This window comes from Leopardus geoffroyi, chromosome E1 (assembly GCF_018350155.1).
Source record: "Leopardus geoffroyi isolate Oge1 chromosome E1, O.geoffroyi_Oge1_pat1.0, whole genome shotgun sequence".
Taxonomy (NCBI): domain Eukaryota; kingdom Metazoa; phylum Chordata; class Mammalia; order Carnivora; family Felidae; genus Leopardus; species Leopardus geoffroyi.
Genome location: NC_059330.1, coordinates 23,956,215 through 23,973,067, shown reverse-complemented (window position 1 = coordinate 23,973,067; position 16,853 = coordinate 23,956,215). Strand labels below are relative to the sequence as shown.

The window sequence follows — 16,853 nt, the reverse complement described above, 5'->3', positions numbered from 1 at the left end:
AAGGAGTCTCAGGCTCCTCCCCCAGAGAAAAACACTTCAGCATAGTATCATACTCTTTTGAACACTGTAGTATTTTGTTTATACTTTGTGGCTTTATCATTTTGCCTCAGACATTTTTCTCGACTCCTTGAGGCAGTGTCTCTTTCTGACTCAGTTTTGTTTTCTTGGAAGCAGCTAGCATAGTTCCTTGCACGTAGGAACTCAATAACAATGTCCAGGATTGACTTGTTGAACCTACACTTTCAGTATCTCACGGCATTTCCACTGATTTATTATCTTTGTCACAAAATTCACCTGAGAGTCTATCAAAGTATAAAAACATTAATTTGAATGTATAGTCCAAGTCTCCCCCAAGAAAAGTGCAAAATGTGGTAGATTTCCAGCAAATATGGGCAAAGGGAAACTTTACAACTGAAAAAAAAGAAAAGAAAAACCACACTAGTCTTTTACACTTTGCCAGGGAAGCCTTGCTGTACAGGGCTTTTCCTAGCCAGGTGAAGGGAAAGTTGTTGGCACAAAGCTCTAATCTCTCTCCATACACAGCTGATAACCTGTAAAAGGGCTAACTTCCTCAGGTTTTTCCTCCCTCAGAGCCAAAGATGCTCCTGTGCTAAGCTATTTCTGGGTTCATTCTTTCGCATTTGATATGTCCGTATCTCTGACCACTCTACTCCAGCATTGCCAACCCCTCCCTCCTTCCGTTCCCTTCACTCATTCTACTGCTACAGAACCCAGACGTCTCCCCCCATGAATGAAGTTACACTCATCAGTGTACTCATCCCCTCCTGGTATGTAGTCTCTGGCCTCAGCATGGCCATGAATCTCTGGCCACTGGAGAGACAGTTTCGCTGCTGTAAGAGGTAGAAGGTGTTACCTTTGGCTCTCCTGAACAATCCACAGTAGCTGTGCACAGGGAGGATTCTCAGTAAATGGTGATACTAGCTGCTGAGATCACTAAGCGATTCCCATAGCACAGAACAGAGCCTGTATAATAATGTTCTAATATGCTGGAGCCATAGGCCCAGGGCTGTTGTTGGATAAGAATGAAATACACCACAAATTACCACAAAGAACAGCCTCTGGTACAGAATTTGTTCATTTTCTTCTGGTGAAGGCTAATTTCAGTATCTACCCTGGTCATTATAGAGCATAACATCAACAAAAAGTGCTCAGAAGAGAAGGACAGAGACTAGCACAATCACATTTCCCCAGGACCATCAGCACAGTCATCATTCATCCGGGAAAGCTAAATCCACAACAGCAGCCCGTCTAGAGAACACTAGTAGACGGTTCTGAAATTTTGTATGGAATTGTAAAACATCCAGAATTTTCCCACTCAAGCTGCAACTCAGAAGATATATTTCAGAGGAAGTATGATCCCCCAAAAGCCTAGGGTGATGGTTGTCAGGAAACCCACTGGCTCTGCCCAGTATAAACCCTCCTCTGTGCTGTGAGGTTCTGGGGAATCAGTTTATGCCCCTCCAGCCCAGAGCCAAGCCAATCACCTTTCATCCCACCGGAGAAGCCTCTCCAGTTGGCAAAGACCATCAGAGGCAGCCCTTCGCGGTTGAAGTCCTTGATAGCCTGATAGGTCTTAAATGCAGAATCTGGAAACCAAACCTGGCCAGCCTGCTGGATTATCTATTGGGGAAAGTCAAAGAGGAAGACACAATTAACAATGGAGCTTGAGGGGAAGTCTCTCCAAGGTGAACAAAGTTTTACTGGTTTACTTTAAAAACTCAATCAAACCAAACACACAAAAACTGTTGTTCATCAAGAGGATCATCTTTTGGGGTTCCTGGGTGGCTCAGCTGGTTAAGTGTCCGACTCTTGATTTCAGCTTGGGTCATGATCTTACAATTTTCGTGGGTTTGAGCTCCACATCAGGCTCTGTGTTGACAGTGTGGAGCCTGCTTGGTATTCTCTCGCTACCTCTCTCTCTGCCCCTCCCCCAATCACATGATCACTCTCTTGCTCTCTCTCAAAATAAATAAATAAAACTCTAAAAAAAAAAAAAAAAAAAAAGGATCATCTTTGAAGTAAAAAAGAAGAAAGGATCCTGGATCTTTGACTTTGTCAAATTCTCCTCTTTTTAAGTCCTGAGTACACTACCACTCCTCAGTTGGAAGAAGGAAACTTTACTGCTTCTAATGGACGAATGCAGTCTTGGGAATCCTCATTCTAGGTTTCCAGAAAGCAACTGTACATGGCTCAACTACACCAGTCCTCAAAGCAAGCTAACGGTACATAGTCTACACTCCTCTCGCTTCTGTGCTTAGTACAGCTTTCTCCATACTGGAGTTGATCAGCAAACATTTGACGTGACACTGCTGAGTAACCTCGTCCCTAGTTTCCCCCACCCTCATTTTCTGGATCTTATCAGGATGTAATCTACCCTTTAAAAAAAGTAGATGGGTGGCAGTGTTCACCTCTGGCGTTAGGGCAGACTTCTTATCCATGTGTGTGTTCAGAGAATCTGGGACCAAAGAGCCCTCAGCTGCAATGAATCTAGACTGTTTTCTAGCATCAACAAGACCATTGTAAAGGCCCAAGTAATTTTTCAGGTAGACTGCAGTCCATTTAGAGTCACCTTAAAAGTGAGCACATGATGGTCTGAAATTACTCAAGGATGCTGACTACCATTCCCTCCCAAATTGGTGGTGTGCAATGCCCCCGATATATCCACAGGCTCTGCAGAAGGGAAATCCAGCTCCAAGCACAGTAGCACAGGGTACTTGAGGTCACCTACCTTGGCTTCAGAATCCAGGTTTGCAGGGTCGGCTGGGATACTTAGTTCCACTGTTCGGGTTTCTACAGCAACTACTCCTACAGGTATTCCTCCTAGCCTGATAAAAAATGACCCAAATAAGAATCTGATATATGTAAACAGTACAGCTAGTCATTTATTTTCCAGCCCCACATCACAACATCACAGTGGGGGCACTGGAGACTGCAAATACAGAGAACAGAGGGAAATCTGACGCTTCTAGGGGTGAAATGTGAGACTGGATTTGATAAATACTATACATTTTTAAAAATCCAGGGGAGCCTCCCCTCAGAATCACTTCTATTCTCCACATGATAAATTCAAACCAAGGGTTGTACTAGGGGAGCCTCAGGAGTTACACTCAACAGTCTAGATGTGTGTGTGCGCATATATGCACACATGCACACACCTATCTCTGTGGATGCCAAATGAAATTTCTCAGATCACTCTAGAGCATTGCTTTGGTGAAGACAGAGAGAAAAGGTCTGAAAGGTAGGAGGCACCTGAGAATTTAAGCTGGCGTTGCTGGAATAGAGCTGTCATTTCTATGGAGTACTAATACTGTGGTTCTGGATAAGATTATTTGAGAGTATAGTCGGTCTTACACTGGGTATATGAATGGGAAATGTGTAGGTGTTTATGGAGATGATGAAAAGCAGTGCCAAGGGTGCAGAGGTGGTTAAATAAGGCCTTAGCTTTCTATTTCATTGGAAGAGAGCAGGGGAACAGGGATGGCTTGCAGTAGTAATCTTGGTGAAATAGGTGATCTATATTAAAAGTATACATTTAATCTCCAACATATGTTAATTTTAAAAAACTCTCCAGGAAAAGGCTCTGCATCTATGCTCCATGATACCCTCCTAACTTGGTCCTCAGAAAGATTTCCTGATAAAAATCAGGAAGAAAGAGAAGAGGGGGATGGTGGTTGCTGTAAGGTACGGCGTGAGTGCTTACTCTGGAAAATGTGATTCAGGCTGCACTTTCTCAGCTGCGTTCCTTGGGGCTAGGGCTGGGATGGGTTATAGTCTCTCATTCCCCACAGCATCTCCATAACAAACTTTTCCATGAAGGATAGTCTTACACTGGCTACTGGAAATGGATTCTTGTCATCACAAGAGGCCTGACAGGGGCCTGAGTGGGGACCACCCACCCCCTTGTCACTTGCCTGCATTGAATCAGAATCAAAAGCCCTCTAGACAACCAGACAACGAGCAGGAGGTACACAGGAGGGTTTAGAAATATTTCTGTTCACAATGATTAACAATCCAACTGGAAACTTGTAATTGCAAAAGCCACCCTAAATCGGTAACTTATAACTTATATATTAGGGCCCATGTGACCTAATAAAGAACATCTTTATCCGAGTATTACAGTTATTTATTGAACTTGAAAACAGCTCAGAACAACTTCTGTTTTCTATTATACTTCATATAAATTTTATCAGGCTAGCACATGAAGATGCTACATCTTGTTTTATAGTGTGTCCCTGGACAAGGTGCCATGGAATAATAAAAGACAATTTACAGCCAATAGCACACATATTCCAAACATACATACCAAAGATGAGTTTTGGCAGCACTTACAGTAACAATCCCAGAAGAATACATTTATATTTATTTCTTGAAATACCATTGCTTTTGAAAGAAGCTAGCTCCATTTGTGTTTTATATACTTGTGAGCATGTGTATGTGTTTGGAGTAAGAAGCCCAGAACTCATCAGATGGAAAGAAAGGAAGAAGTCAGAGTGGGTGTTGCAATAAACAATGGCAGAGCTAACTAAAGCCAAGCTTGACTGAGCTTGCTCACAGAACAATCCTTATTCTTCCAATCATAAGTGTAAAGCATTTTCCTGTTTCCCATGGGAGGATCTTAAAGACCTAAACAAAGGTTTCACTTTCTGAGGCTTAAAATCTGTCATGATTTTTACAGACAAAAAACTGAAGCAGAATAGGTAACAGACAAATTTTCAAAAAAGTTGGTCTGTGATATAAGGACCCTCCATAACAAACCAATAGACTCTGGTAGGAGGGTTCTATCTCCAGTGTACCCCCACCCCCCCCATGGAATTTTACCAGGCACAAAGAATAGTTCTCACTGGGACCCGGAGGCCCGTGGTGAGGTAGAAGACCTGAGACGTGAGAGAAAATGGGAGCTAGCCCCTGTGAGTTTCAGTCTGGGCTAACTCCAGGCCTGACTCTTATTCAGAGTCACAGTGGAAGACCCTGTCTGTTGGATCTGCCATCTGATGGCTCCTTGTCATTGGCAGCATAAGACGTGCTGACCTGCTGTACTGAGAGAACCATGAAGCCTAGAATTATTTTCAAGGCTAGAATCTAAATCTCAACTCAATGTGGCATGTTTGAGAATCTTGAGCAGGTGCCACTTTTCACCAAGATAAGGAAAACTGATTGCCCCCGAGAGGAAGGTGAGTTCCAGATGTGGGTCCCTGGGGCAGCATGTCTCCGCAGTGCAGAACGAGATTAGGATCAGCCTTGGCAGGTGCTCGTTATAGCGAGCGCTACAGATGATTTCGTGCAGAGCTTGCTGTTGAGTGAAGCACTTCTTAGAGGGGGTATTAAAATTTAATAGAAACTTCAATTTCCCATTTGAAAAATGTAGGTAGTCCAGCAATCTATCCCAGTTTATTTTACTAATTCCTATTTCAGGCAAACTTTTTTGTTTTATTTATTTTATTTTTTTGCAATTCAAATCTGATGATAAACCAATATAGTATGTTTGTTACTTAAATAATCTCACTGCCAGGAAGGGACTTCTTCTAGGTTACATAGATCTTTTGGGTTACATGGAAAGGTAGATGAGTCTGATTCATTTGTCACCTGCCTCTGAAAGAAAATGGTCTTTGGGGAAGGGGAAGGTCATTGGTGGGCTATGGCTATTGTATTTGGGCTTTACAGCCCTCAGAGAGCTTTTCTTTCAGCATTATAAAAAGGAAGTGTCAAAACCAGACTTCAGATTAAACGCATCATTGGAGTGACACAGTAAATGACTACTGGGAACCAGCACTTCAGTTATGCTGCCTTGGTTGGGCATGACTATAATCCAATATTCTTCGAAAGTTTAGACAAAGAGAGCATTATTGGTAAAACAAAACAAAACAAACCTATATAGCTATGGCCCTTTCCTCTCTTGGTTTTAGTTGGGAGGAAGAAGAGCTTCCAAAACAAAAGGGCTCTTACCTGGCTCTGCCAACCACCACAGTCTGTGCCCAGGGTTGCATGATTTCAGAGAAAGATCCATAGTCAAAGAATCCACTCAACCACTGACCTTTCTGGGCTACAGAAGGGAAAGAAAGAGAACAAAGGGAGAATAAAGATCATCAATCCACTGAAAATGCACTGGAACTGGCAAATTTAAGGTTGGATTTGGGGGATTATTTTGGGGAGTTTGTTGTTGTTTTTAACCATATTATAATAGATGCACGCATTAGGCAGCTGAATGTTCATCTGCCTTCAGACATCTTCTCCTATTTCATTTGCTAGTCTGCATAAAAAGAATCATTTATCAGCAAAAGCATCATTTATTGTTAAACGATGGGGTTCAGCTAGCAGAGTTTGCATGCTTTTAAATAAATAACTTGGCTTTTTTCAAAACACCACAAACATTTGTCAAAAGGCAGCCAAGTCATTAAAGTGTTTTCAAAATGTCTATTTCTATTTTAAAACTTAACTTACAATTTTGTTTGATTCCACTGACTTTTTTGTAATGGAAAGCTGAAGACAGCCAATGATAAGTATTAATGATCAGATGAGGACCCAAATGTGGGGAAAGGAAAAGGGGAATGGCTTCTTTGCTAGAAAAGCAGCAAGATACATCCCCTTTACTTACAGCTGACAAACTATAATCTTTCTCTAAGGAAGGGCCATGCCCACATACTCTTGACACGTAGCAAAAATGTAACGGTTAAGATGCATACACTTAATGTCATTAACCACCCTTGCACATAGAATTTCCTTACTGGCAAGACACGTAACTTTTGACATCTCAGGTTAAGAAAAAAACTTTTGTTCCACAGGTATCCATGTTTGACCAAGGCCCCATAAAAGCTTCTGCAAATAACGGTTTCCTAGCTTGCCCCTCAGCTCACGGTTTCTCAGTGATCCTTCTAATTTGAACATGGCCCTCCGCCCCCTAAAAACCCAAGTCCAAAACCAATTAAAAGTGGAGATCCGAGCAAGCTAACCTCTGCTGACTTAAACAGGATGGAGAGTGTTTTATCAAGACTAAATTTGTAATTACTGTGTTCTACATTCCTTGCCTCTATGGCCCCAGTGTAAAATGTGATCATCCATTTCAAAATTATCTCTCTATCGTGAGCCCAAAGCCGATCGTTTAGATTCTGGTCTCGTGTTGGGCGTCAGTTTGAAGAATATCACAGCACTATCTCCTCTAATAAATGACTTTAACTTTTCACCTAGAAGATATCTGCTTTAACTTATCACAGGGAATCATCTGCTTTCTTTAACGCTTCCACTAAATTAAAATCTGAAGTCACTCGATTTGGGAGCGAGTGTTAGCTGCACATAGACAGCAGGATGAATTACTAGGGAGACGATGAAAAAATATTATCCAAAAAACAGAAAACTTAGTTTATCACAAATTTCATTTTATTCTGTGGATCTCATTAATAATGGCCAGGATAATGCCCACCTACATACACACACATCTGTCCACCCCATGAAAGAGGGCTCAAATTTTGATGAAGGTTCTAAATCAAACTTCTAAGTGTATCAGGATACTGAAATTTTAACTTTGTATGCTTGGATCATTTTATGATTCTTACTTCAATAATAATGATTTGGAACTATAAAATTCATCAAAATGGAAAGACTTTCTTTTTTAAAAAATTTCCCACCTTGTATTTTGACTAGGGGAGGGGGGGGTCGTTGGTGGGCCATGGCTGGTGTAGGTGGACTTCACTTCACCCCCACCCCGAAACCTTAAAGAGCAGGTTGTGTTCAGTTCAGATGTAGAACTTATAAGTCAACTAAGATGCCCCTCCCCACCCCCACCCTGCCACCACCCTCATGATTCCCAGGAGAAGACTCACTGACTCTTGTTCTGAATTCCCCCAGAAAAGTTCTGGATTTTAAGGCTGACAAGATCTTAGGTTCATAGTTCTTATCATAATCATGGTACACATATGAGAGGTAGGGAGATTACTATGGTGATTTTTTCTGGCTATGTAGGAAAAACGATTTCATTTTATGAAAAGTAAGAAAAGGTACTGAAGACAACAGGTAAAAATTGAAATTGAAATTCCTCTGGTGATTTTTCTATACTATCTATAGTTGGACTGCAGATTAAGTTCCAATTCCTAAGTAATAGCTGTGTGACCTTGCACAAATCATTTAACTTCTCTGAGCTTTTAAAGTGGTGATCTTTTTTTTTTTTTTTTATCTCTGAGAAGTAGAAAGTCTAAAGAAGATAATGTATATGAAAGTGCTTTGCAGTCCCACCTAGCTCACAGTGGGTACCCACAGAGGTTTAGTAAGTCTTTCTTACACAGACCTCTTCTTTTCTTTCAACAAAATCAAAATGACTCTTAAATTTAATGAATTATCTTCTGCATTCCATTCTTCTTTTAGATAATAAGGCTTTCTTTGAAATAGTTGCCATAAACATGCAAAGAAGAACACTTTCTCAAATAACCTGAAAAAAACAGATTCAAAATGTAGTAGGGGGATTTGGGGCCTCACAAAAGAACCACCTGAGAAGTAAGGTTTGTTAAAGCAGCCTAATGAACTGGCAAGTGAGAATGTACATTCACCTTACATGGAGACACCACTGTTCTTCTGTTTTTTTGTTTTGAAGGTAGGTAAAATCAGCCACAAGACAGGGATATATGAGATAAACATGGAGGGAGGGCTTGTTCTCACTCAATATATTTATGAAGTCAAGAGTTCTGGACAATCTCTTCATGAATAATGACCTTACAAAATAATCTTACATGAATAACTACAGCAAGTCCCAACTATTACCAATATCATAAGAAAAAGGGCACAGGCAGGCTGAATGCTCAGAAATAGTGTGCTGACAAGAGTGTAGTCATGTTCTACACTGACGGTCAAATATCTTTTCTAAAACTGATCTGATTAATCTTTGTTTACAGAGATTAGATGGTCGAAGATTCTATGACTTTATTGCTTAGATTTAAAGTCTTTGAACCCATTAAGTATTAAGTGCTTTAATAACAGAATTAACAGAAGAAATGTATTAGTGACTGTATTGCTTATGACTCAGAGACTGACTTGTACATCTAATTTCCTTTGTTTCTCATTTGTTCTGGAAGGGTTTTCCACCTTAATCTTTGGAGAGCTGTTTTAAAGATGTGTCTCATTTCCAGACTACTAAAGTAGCTCTGTTTTGTCATGTACTGTTGTGCAGGAATTGGTTAGTGAATAAAAGGAAGACGGATAGCCTGAGGGCCAGGGTACCACAGGACCCTCAAAAAATACATACTTGGGTGAGGACGGCCTGCTAGCATCCATCGAGGATCATAGGGGGCCTTCGTAGGAACAAATTCGATGATTCTATCTATAGGATCCTTGGAGTTCAGGAGAGGTACTAAACTGTGCACATTCTGAAAGGCAATGGGGAGGAAAGAGCATAGCAATCAGTGAACAATAGGCCTGTAGTACCAGCTCAGCCACAATCATTACAAAGGCAGTAGGGACCACATACGGAATCACACCTATCTGTCCCAGTCATCACTGAGAGGCATCCTAACTGTATGCCAAGCCCTGACCACATGCACAGGTCTCAAGTATCATGTAGGAGCCTGGCAAAATGTGGTACATTCTGACTCTTGATTTCAGTGTTTCCATGCTTTAGGGGAAGCTTCCCAGGGGGATGGATGGCTATTGCAAAGGAGAAAACCCACAGTGAGGAAGAGGCCTTGGTATGCTGGGATCTGAGCTCAGACAGGCCATGAAGGCTTCTGTGACTGGAAAACATCAGAAAGGGGCCTATACCAATGAAATCCAAAGGCATTTTAAGGTAGAAACCCAAAGACAGCTGCAAGGAAAAGAGAAACCAACAACTTCCAGAGGAATATTTCATAAAACAATTTCTCCCCCATAAGGAGGAGACCTCAAACACAGAGGCCCTGTAATCCTTGGTGGAGAGGCCTGGTTCTGTGGGCTTTGTCAATGCTGGGTACAAAGGGCTCACCTTAGGCATGTAAGACAGCCAGTGTAGGACAGTGAAAACCCCTTCAAAGTCATCACAAACGATGCTGTGGGTCACCCCATTGTTGTGCATGATCTGGATGCCCCCAAGCTGGTTATTGGAGGTGTATACTTCCCGCCCAAGGACCTAGAGAAACAAGCAAGAGAAAACACATTCATCTTGACAGAAATAAAGGCAAAGTCTATTTTGCGATTCTCACTAAAATGGGTTCTTTTCTCCACAAGACACAAATTCCAGCTTCTGTGGTTCCTTTGTTTTAAAAAGAGAGCTTGGGGCGCCTGGGTGGCTCAGTCGGTTGAGCCTTCGACTTTGGCTCAGGTCATGATCTCGCAGTTTGTGAGTTCGAGCCCCGTGTCGGGCTCTGTGCTGACAGCTCAGAGCCTGGAGCCTGCTTCGGATTCTGCGTCTCCCCCTTCTCTCTGCTCCTCCCCTGCTCATGCTCTGTCTCTCTCTGTCTGTCAATGTTAAATAAACGTTAAAAAAAAAAAAAAATTAAAAAAAAAAAAGCTTAGAAAAATCAAAAAGGCTTTTGAACAATCACATACATTGTTGCAATTTAAAAACCAGCAACCCTGTCTCTCTCCTAGCTGCTACAGATAGGTGTAGCATACTTCGACTCAGCTAGAGCCATGGTGGTGGGTGATGCTGGGACCCTGAAGTACCTCACTGTGAGCAGGCCAGAGGAATTGCTACACGTCTACACAAAGAGGTAACATGCCTGCCTTTTGACAATCTTTATGACAAGTCTCAGTTAAACGCTATGAGGTTTAGGTTCCTAATTTTTTTTAAAGGCTTACTTTTCCCCTTACATTTGAATTTTGAAGTTGGTCCCCACACACAGCCCTAAAGCTGGCAAAATCCGGAAGCGACCCATGACCCACACACAAACCCTTGAGTCTAAAGTCCTTTTAGTGTGCTGGGTGGAGGGCAGTGATTTATACCCAACCCCGCCTCTCCTCTTTCTCTTCCAATGTTCCAGGGAGTACACAAGCCTCAATCCCTGGTGTATCCCTGAAGGAGTTTAACCCGTGTGAGGTTGAAAGGTACCTGCAACTGGAAACCACAAAGTTTTCCTCAAAGAAGAAGAAAAGGAAGAAAAAAATATGAGTGGACTTTGAAATTGTAGGGTTTCTTTTTCTCTCGAAGACTGGTTAATAATTTCTTTCAGGGAGGGAGGTTTTCTGACCCAGCAATGGAAGCCGGGCAGCCTGATCACTGACTACTGCAAACTGCCGAGTGGGTAGTAATTGCCAGTCATCTAGGGTAGCCCTGGAGAGCTCTAAACAGTTGTAGAGCGCTTACTGTATTTTACCTTTTCTTTTCCCTCTCCCCTCCTCCTTCAGAAAATAACAACACAAATTTTTCTTCCTTAGTAATAACTTTTACTCATTTTTAGTCTCTGGGAAGAATCTAACAAATGAAAGACCAGCAAATTCTACCTGTATATTCCCATTTTGCCCCTTCTTGTTAGGAGCTTTGAGATGGTCCCTTCCATGCTGGGTCAGCCCCTACATCAAGATGTTGCAAAGGATGAGGAAGTTGGTGACCAAAGTAATCCCCTCAGTATGGCCCAGCTGGCCTCAGACCCATTTAACTTCAGCTAGGAAGGACTAAGAGACTCTCTGAAAGGAATATGGAAAGCAAAATTGTTCTCAGATTACCACCTTCCTTGGTAAGGAAGTGCAGAGAACCAGTGTTTGCAGACAGCCCCGGGCTGAACAACATGCCAGCGACTCCTCTGAAGGAGCCTCAGGAACAGGGGAGACCATATCTGACCACTGGGCTCCCCTCCTCCTCCGTCTTTAATCTCAGCCCAGGCACTGTGGCTCCTTTCTCATTCTCCTGCTGTCTCTTTCCATTTGCCCTCTCTCTGACTGATACACTGATCTCTCGGTCACTCGGCTTTCTGCTCCACTGAGTCCATATTACTAATAACACCTCCGCCACGGCCAGTTTACCTCATGAAGGCAGGAGCACATCATTACAAAATAAACTCATAACTTTGACATTCTAGCAAATACACGCCGTTTGTTATTTTGATGGCTTTAGTCTTTCTAACAGGCAGAGGGCATTACATACCTGTTTCATTTATATCTTTAAATGTGTGCACACATGTACAGTCACACATGCATCAGGAAACAAAACAGAACAAAAAACCAACCCAAAACAAATATCCAAAGCAGTCAGTTGATGGGGGACCCTGGTGGAAGCAAAAATCCTGTCACTCAGGGAGGCCATGCTCTGATGTGGCTCTGGTTTTATGGACGTCATAAACCCGATGGCCCACAACTGGTCCTTCTGGGACAGACCGCCTTTCTGCCAGAAGTCATTCAGTGTGATCAGCAGTATTTTTAATTATTAAAATAAAATTGGAAAGGGGGAAAAGAAATAAAAAGGAGACACTGCACTGACCCTGAGTATCTGATATTCACAATCTATGTCAGGCGCCAAGAACTCCTTGCTGCCTGGAAGACAGCTGGGGCCATTTCATACTCAGAAACATGGTTTTCTTTCATAGGAAACAGTACTAGTACTTGATAATGTCCATCTGCTTAGAGCCTCAAACTCCTCCCAAATTTGTGGTGAACTGATGAAGAAACAATCTTGGAAAAAGGGACCAAAGCAGACCAAGAGTTGCTCAGCGGTTCAAATACACCTTCCTCACACATCTTTGTCCCTCATTTCAAAAGGGAAGAGCATCCAGGACTGGGCTCATCTCGGAGGCTCTGCCACTTGCCCATTCTACTCCATATTCGTATAAATTAATGGGAGATAAACTTGGAAGGAGCAAGAATTTAATCACTTAGCACATCTTCCCTTTACAAGTAATACGCAGCTTCTGATGCTTTGGCATTGTTCTCAAAGGCAGTATTTGTACACTTCTCCTATGGATTCAGAAAGAAACCTAACTAGGGCTTACCATAACCAAGGACACTATTTCTGGACTAAAGAAATGTTTGTCGTGAGAGAAAATTCATTTACTTTGGTAATTAAAGGGAAAAATTATAGGATAGACTAACAGAGCATCCAAATGGCTGTGACTGGCCTTATCTTAGGAGATGGGGGTGGGGAGGGAAGGACACACAGAAAGGAAACCTGCTTCACTAATCACAAACAAATGCTAACAATCATAGCTATTTAACAATCGGTGAAGAGAAAGCAGTCCCCTCCAGTTCATCTTCAATGACCGTATGTTTGGAGCATGCACCAGTAGAATGAGTGCGCACACAATAGCTCCTGATTTATAGGGGTCGTTGCTGACTCAAGTGGTTTTAATGATTTTAGAATACTTCACAACAAAGGCTCCAACCAAAGCAGCAGAATCTGGGGTAGGACAAAATCCATTCTGCCTAACTCCGAAATGATCATGCTGGAACAGTTATGCAAACCCTGATCAGTATCTAGGGAGGCAAAGAAACGAGTCCACATAGACAGTACCACTGTTTTATTATTCGGTGTTGCCCGAGCAATATTTCACAGAAAAATCTGGGGCAAACAACCCTCACCAACATAGTATCTTCACAAAGTAGGTGAGCTTCATTCATTAGTTTTCCAGCTCTGACATACACATTTCTATACAAATCAAGCTGCTGGCCATTTTCCATTTCCCAAATCACTTTTCTCTCACATTTTCTACTGCGTGATACAAATTTTTAATTTCTCTTTCCAACAAGCATCAATAACCATATTTAAACACAGGAGGAGCCATTCAAACAGAGGTGGCTCCTGAGGCCCCATTTTGCTGCTTCCCAAGTTTAGGAGGAGAAGAAGTACCATAAAATATTAGGAACAGGCACCACCTCAGGGTCCCCTGCTGAAGAGTGCCCACACCAACAGAAGGGATGACTCTGAGAGGAAAGAGGATCTTCATCCACTCAATATAAACTTAAGCTTCATCCCACACTTCATTCACTGAGGCTGGCAGACCTGAGAATTAAGGGCACTGCATAAAAGCCAGTGATTAGCAGAGACACAATTGTTAAAGGCTCCACCAAAGATGCTACACAGCCTTCAGAAATCTTGAGATACATAAGAAGTACAAATGAATGCAGTCATACATACGTGCTAAGGCCTCTGCTGCTGTTGCTGCTTATCTAGAGACACCGCAGACAGCTCAGGTTTACCATAGCTGACAGGCAATGAAAACAGTCTAATATACAGCCTGCTCTCTCCCTTAAATCCCTTTTTGGAGATCAAGATAAACACGTTCTTCCTTTCCCCAGTGCTCTAGACGTTTGACTGAAGTGGCAGAGCATTGTGAGGTTTTGTGCAAATGAAATCACTATGTAATACTGAATGAGTATAGTATTTACTTGTCAGGATATTTGTCAGCACAGGCATTGAGATTTCCAAGTTTCATAGATGCAACTCAGCTCAATTTTTAGAAACCTGCCCTTGTCCTGATATATACATTATGATGGGGGCCTTTAGACATATAGGCAAATATTTGCAATCATGTGCTGAAGATGTGAATAAGAATGATGCATATCAATGGAATAAAAAATGAAATTTGCTGTTTTCTGAACCCCTTTAGCCAATCTTTCCTCCTTTAAACAATTCTTGGTCCAGGGCAATCTTCTATTTAAAGAAGAAGGAAGCACATAATTCCTCTTGCATCTAAGAATTTAGGCTACACAAACTGAGTCCTTGCTGCAATCCTCCTTCTCATTAGGGTATTTCCATTCTCAAGAGGATCTGAGGAGTTCTGTACATTTCCCAAGCAATCATCACTGGACTTTATTCATGATTCTAGATATTAAAGTCACTCTGTGATCTGTCAGGTTATTGACAAAGGTTTGGCTAAGGCAGAGAGATAAATATGAATGAAAATAAGAGGGAGCAGGAAACAAGTGGTAAAACAGAGACAAAAGAAAGGTGGAAGAATGAGAGAGAGGAAAAGGGAGGGGGAGAAAAGAGGAAGGGAAAGAAAAAAAATGCAATAGCTCATCTACTCATGCTGCTAACACCCTCCTCTCTGACCTGAGAGGACTACATTTTTAAAAGCTGACAAGTAATTCAATCTCCAATTAACAATTTTAAGTGGTGCAGTACATATTACTGTGCAAATGTTTCTCTAGGACTATATCCAAGGGTGAATGGAATTAAATCTCTAGGGAGACAGAACTGGTGCCTTTGCGACCAAGAATATCTGGGGGTTCCCAAAATATAGCCTCTTAATACACAGACTCAGGGTTACAACTTCTTCTCCCCTCTTCACTGGCGCTTGTCACTGGCAAACTGGAGTGCTGGTTGGCAGCTGGTAGACCAGAGTTGGGGTAGAGAAGGGGCACAGTGACCTACTGCCAGCACAGGATGGGAAAGCCTCTGACCTGAGCCACAGCCAGATTAAAGACCATCCACTGCAAGACTAAAAACCGCTCTACAAACAGCAATATTATGAAGTGATCAGGTCTGTGGATGGGTAAACTGGAGTAAAGGGACTGTGCAACGAGAGGAGGGAGAAGGTATTTGGCCAAAAAGAGGCTGAGATACAGGCCACCCAAAACACTGGAAGACCTCTGCTTATGCAGGGGAGAGGAAAACAGAGGAATGAGTTAAATGGCAGAAGGATGACAAGGATTTGAAGGTGGACTGTGTGAAGAACAGAAACGCATTTTCAATGTAATGGGGGTAAGAAGAGCCACACAACAGTTTACTTGTCAAAAGTATGAGAAAAGTATGACCAAAACATAGGCTTCCAGAGTGAAAACTGACTGCCAAAAAGAAATCACTTATCTTAGGAATCCATCAACTGCTCATTTAGCTACAGCCTGGAGGACACTGACAATAAATTACTTCCAAATACAGAAATTTTTGGAAAGTCTAGTTTATTGAAGTATAATTTATATATAGAAAAATCATCCACTTTCAGGAACAGAATTCTATGAATTTTGACAAATACATACGTAACCACCATCAAAATCACCCCAAAATTTCCCTCAAGGGGGTGGGATCAAGATGGTGGAGTAGGAAGATCCTGAGTTCACCTCCTTCCATGGACAAACCAGAACTACAACTACATATAGAACTATCTCTGAAAATGAAGTGAAGACTGGCAGAAAAGATTTAACACAACTAAGAATATACAGAAAAAGCCACACCAAGATGGGTAGGCAGAGCAAGATGTGGTCTAGTCAGGACCTACACCCCTGGTGTGGTGACCCACAAGTGGGAGGGATATCTCCACTGTAAAGGCCTTTCCTGAGGAATGAGGGGTCCAAGTCCCACATGGGCTCCCCAGCTCAAGGGACCTACACCAGGAAGCAGAGCCTCCATAACATGTGGCTTTGGAAACCAGTAGGGCTTACGTACCAGAGAACAGCAGGAAACTGAGACTTCTAAGAGAGTCACTAATTTTAGGGCATGTGCTAGAGGGGCAGATATCTGTTGGAACATTCTCCAGGGAAGGAAGCATTGGCAGGCACCATTTTCTTCACCCCTCTTCTACCTAGTTGGCCTGGTGGTGGTGAGAGACAGTTCTGACACTCTCCATCTCCTGTGCTGGCACTAGTCACCACACCCCAGCATTGCCCTGTGGACTCCCCAGCCCCCATCCACCTACCCTGGCAGAGTCCTTCCCAAGTGGCTCCCCCCCCACCGTCACACCCAGGGGGTAGTCTCTGCCAACACCAGAGCCCCTCTCCTCCAGTGGCCCCTGTTCCAAGGGGCCAGCCTCACGCACCAGCAAGTCTGCACTAACTGTGGCCCAGCCTCAACAGGAAGGTGTGTGTAGCCCACAGGGGAAACCCTGGGGCGGGGAGGAGGGGGCAGGTACTTGGACTGAGTGACCAGGGTGGTTTTGTGCTACTGGCCTCACAGGACACCCTCTACATAAAGCCACTTCTTCAAGACCGGGAGATAAAACTGATCTACCTAT

The 16,853-nt window shown here is 42.6% G+C and overlaps 1 protein-coding gene across 21 annotated transcripts in view; it reads right to left on the bottom strand.

Annotated features, from left to right (window-relative positions):
- The window catches only part of ACACA (acetyl-CoA carboxylase alpha), a 278,038-nt gene that overhangs the window by 32,806 nt on the left and 228,379 nt on the right, over nt 1–16,853 (bottom strand). For all 21 annotated transcript variants that reach the window (XM_045490597.1, XM_045490601.1, XM_045490599.1 and 18 more), the window contains 5 exons: nt 9,959–10,102; nt 9,248–9,368; nt 5,965–6,061; nt 2,750–2,846; nt 1,506–1,641 (listed from right to left, as the gene is read on the bottom strand). In XM_045490597.1, the coding sequence (XP_045346553.1) occupies nt 1,506–1,641; nt 2,750–2,846; nt 5,965–6,061; nt 9,248–9,368; nt 9,959–10,102 (595 nt within the window). The remainder of the gene's footprint in view (nt 1–1,505; nt 1,642–2,749; nt 2,847–5,964; nt 6,062–9,247; nt 9,369–9,958; nt 10,103–16,853) is intronic.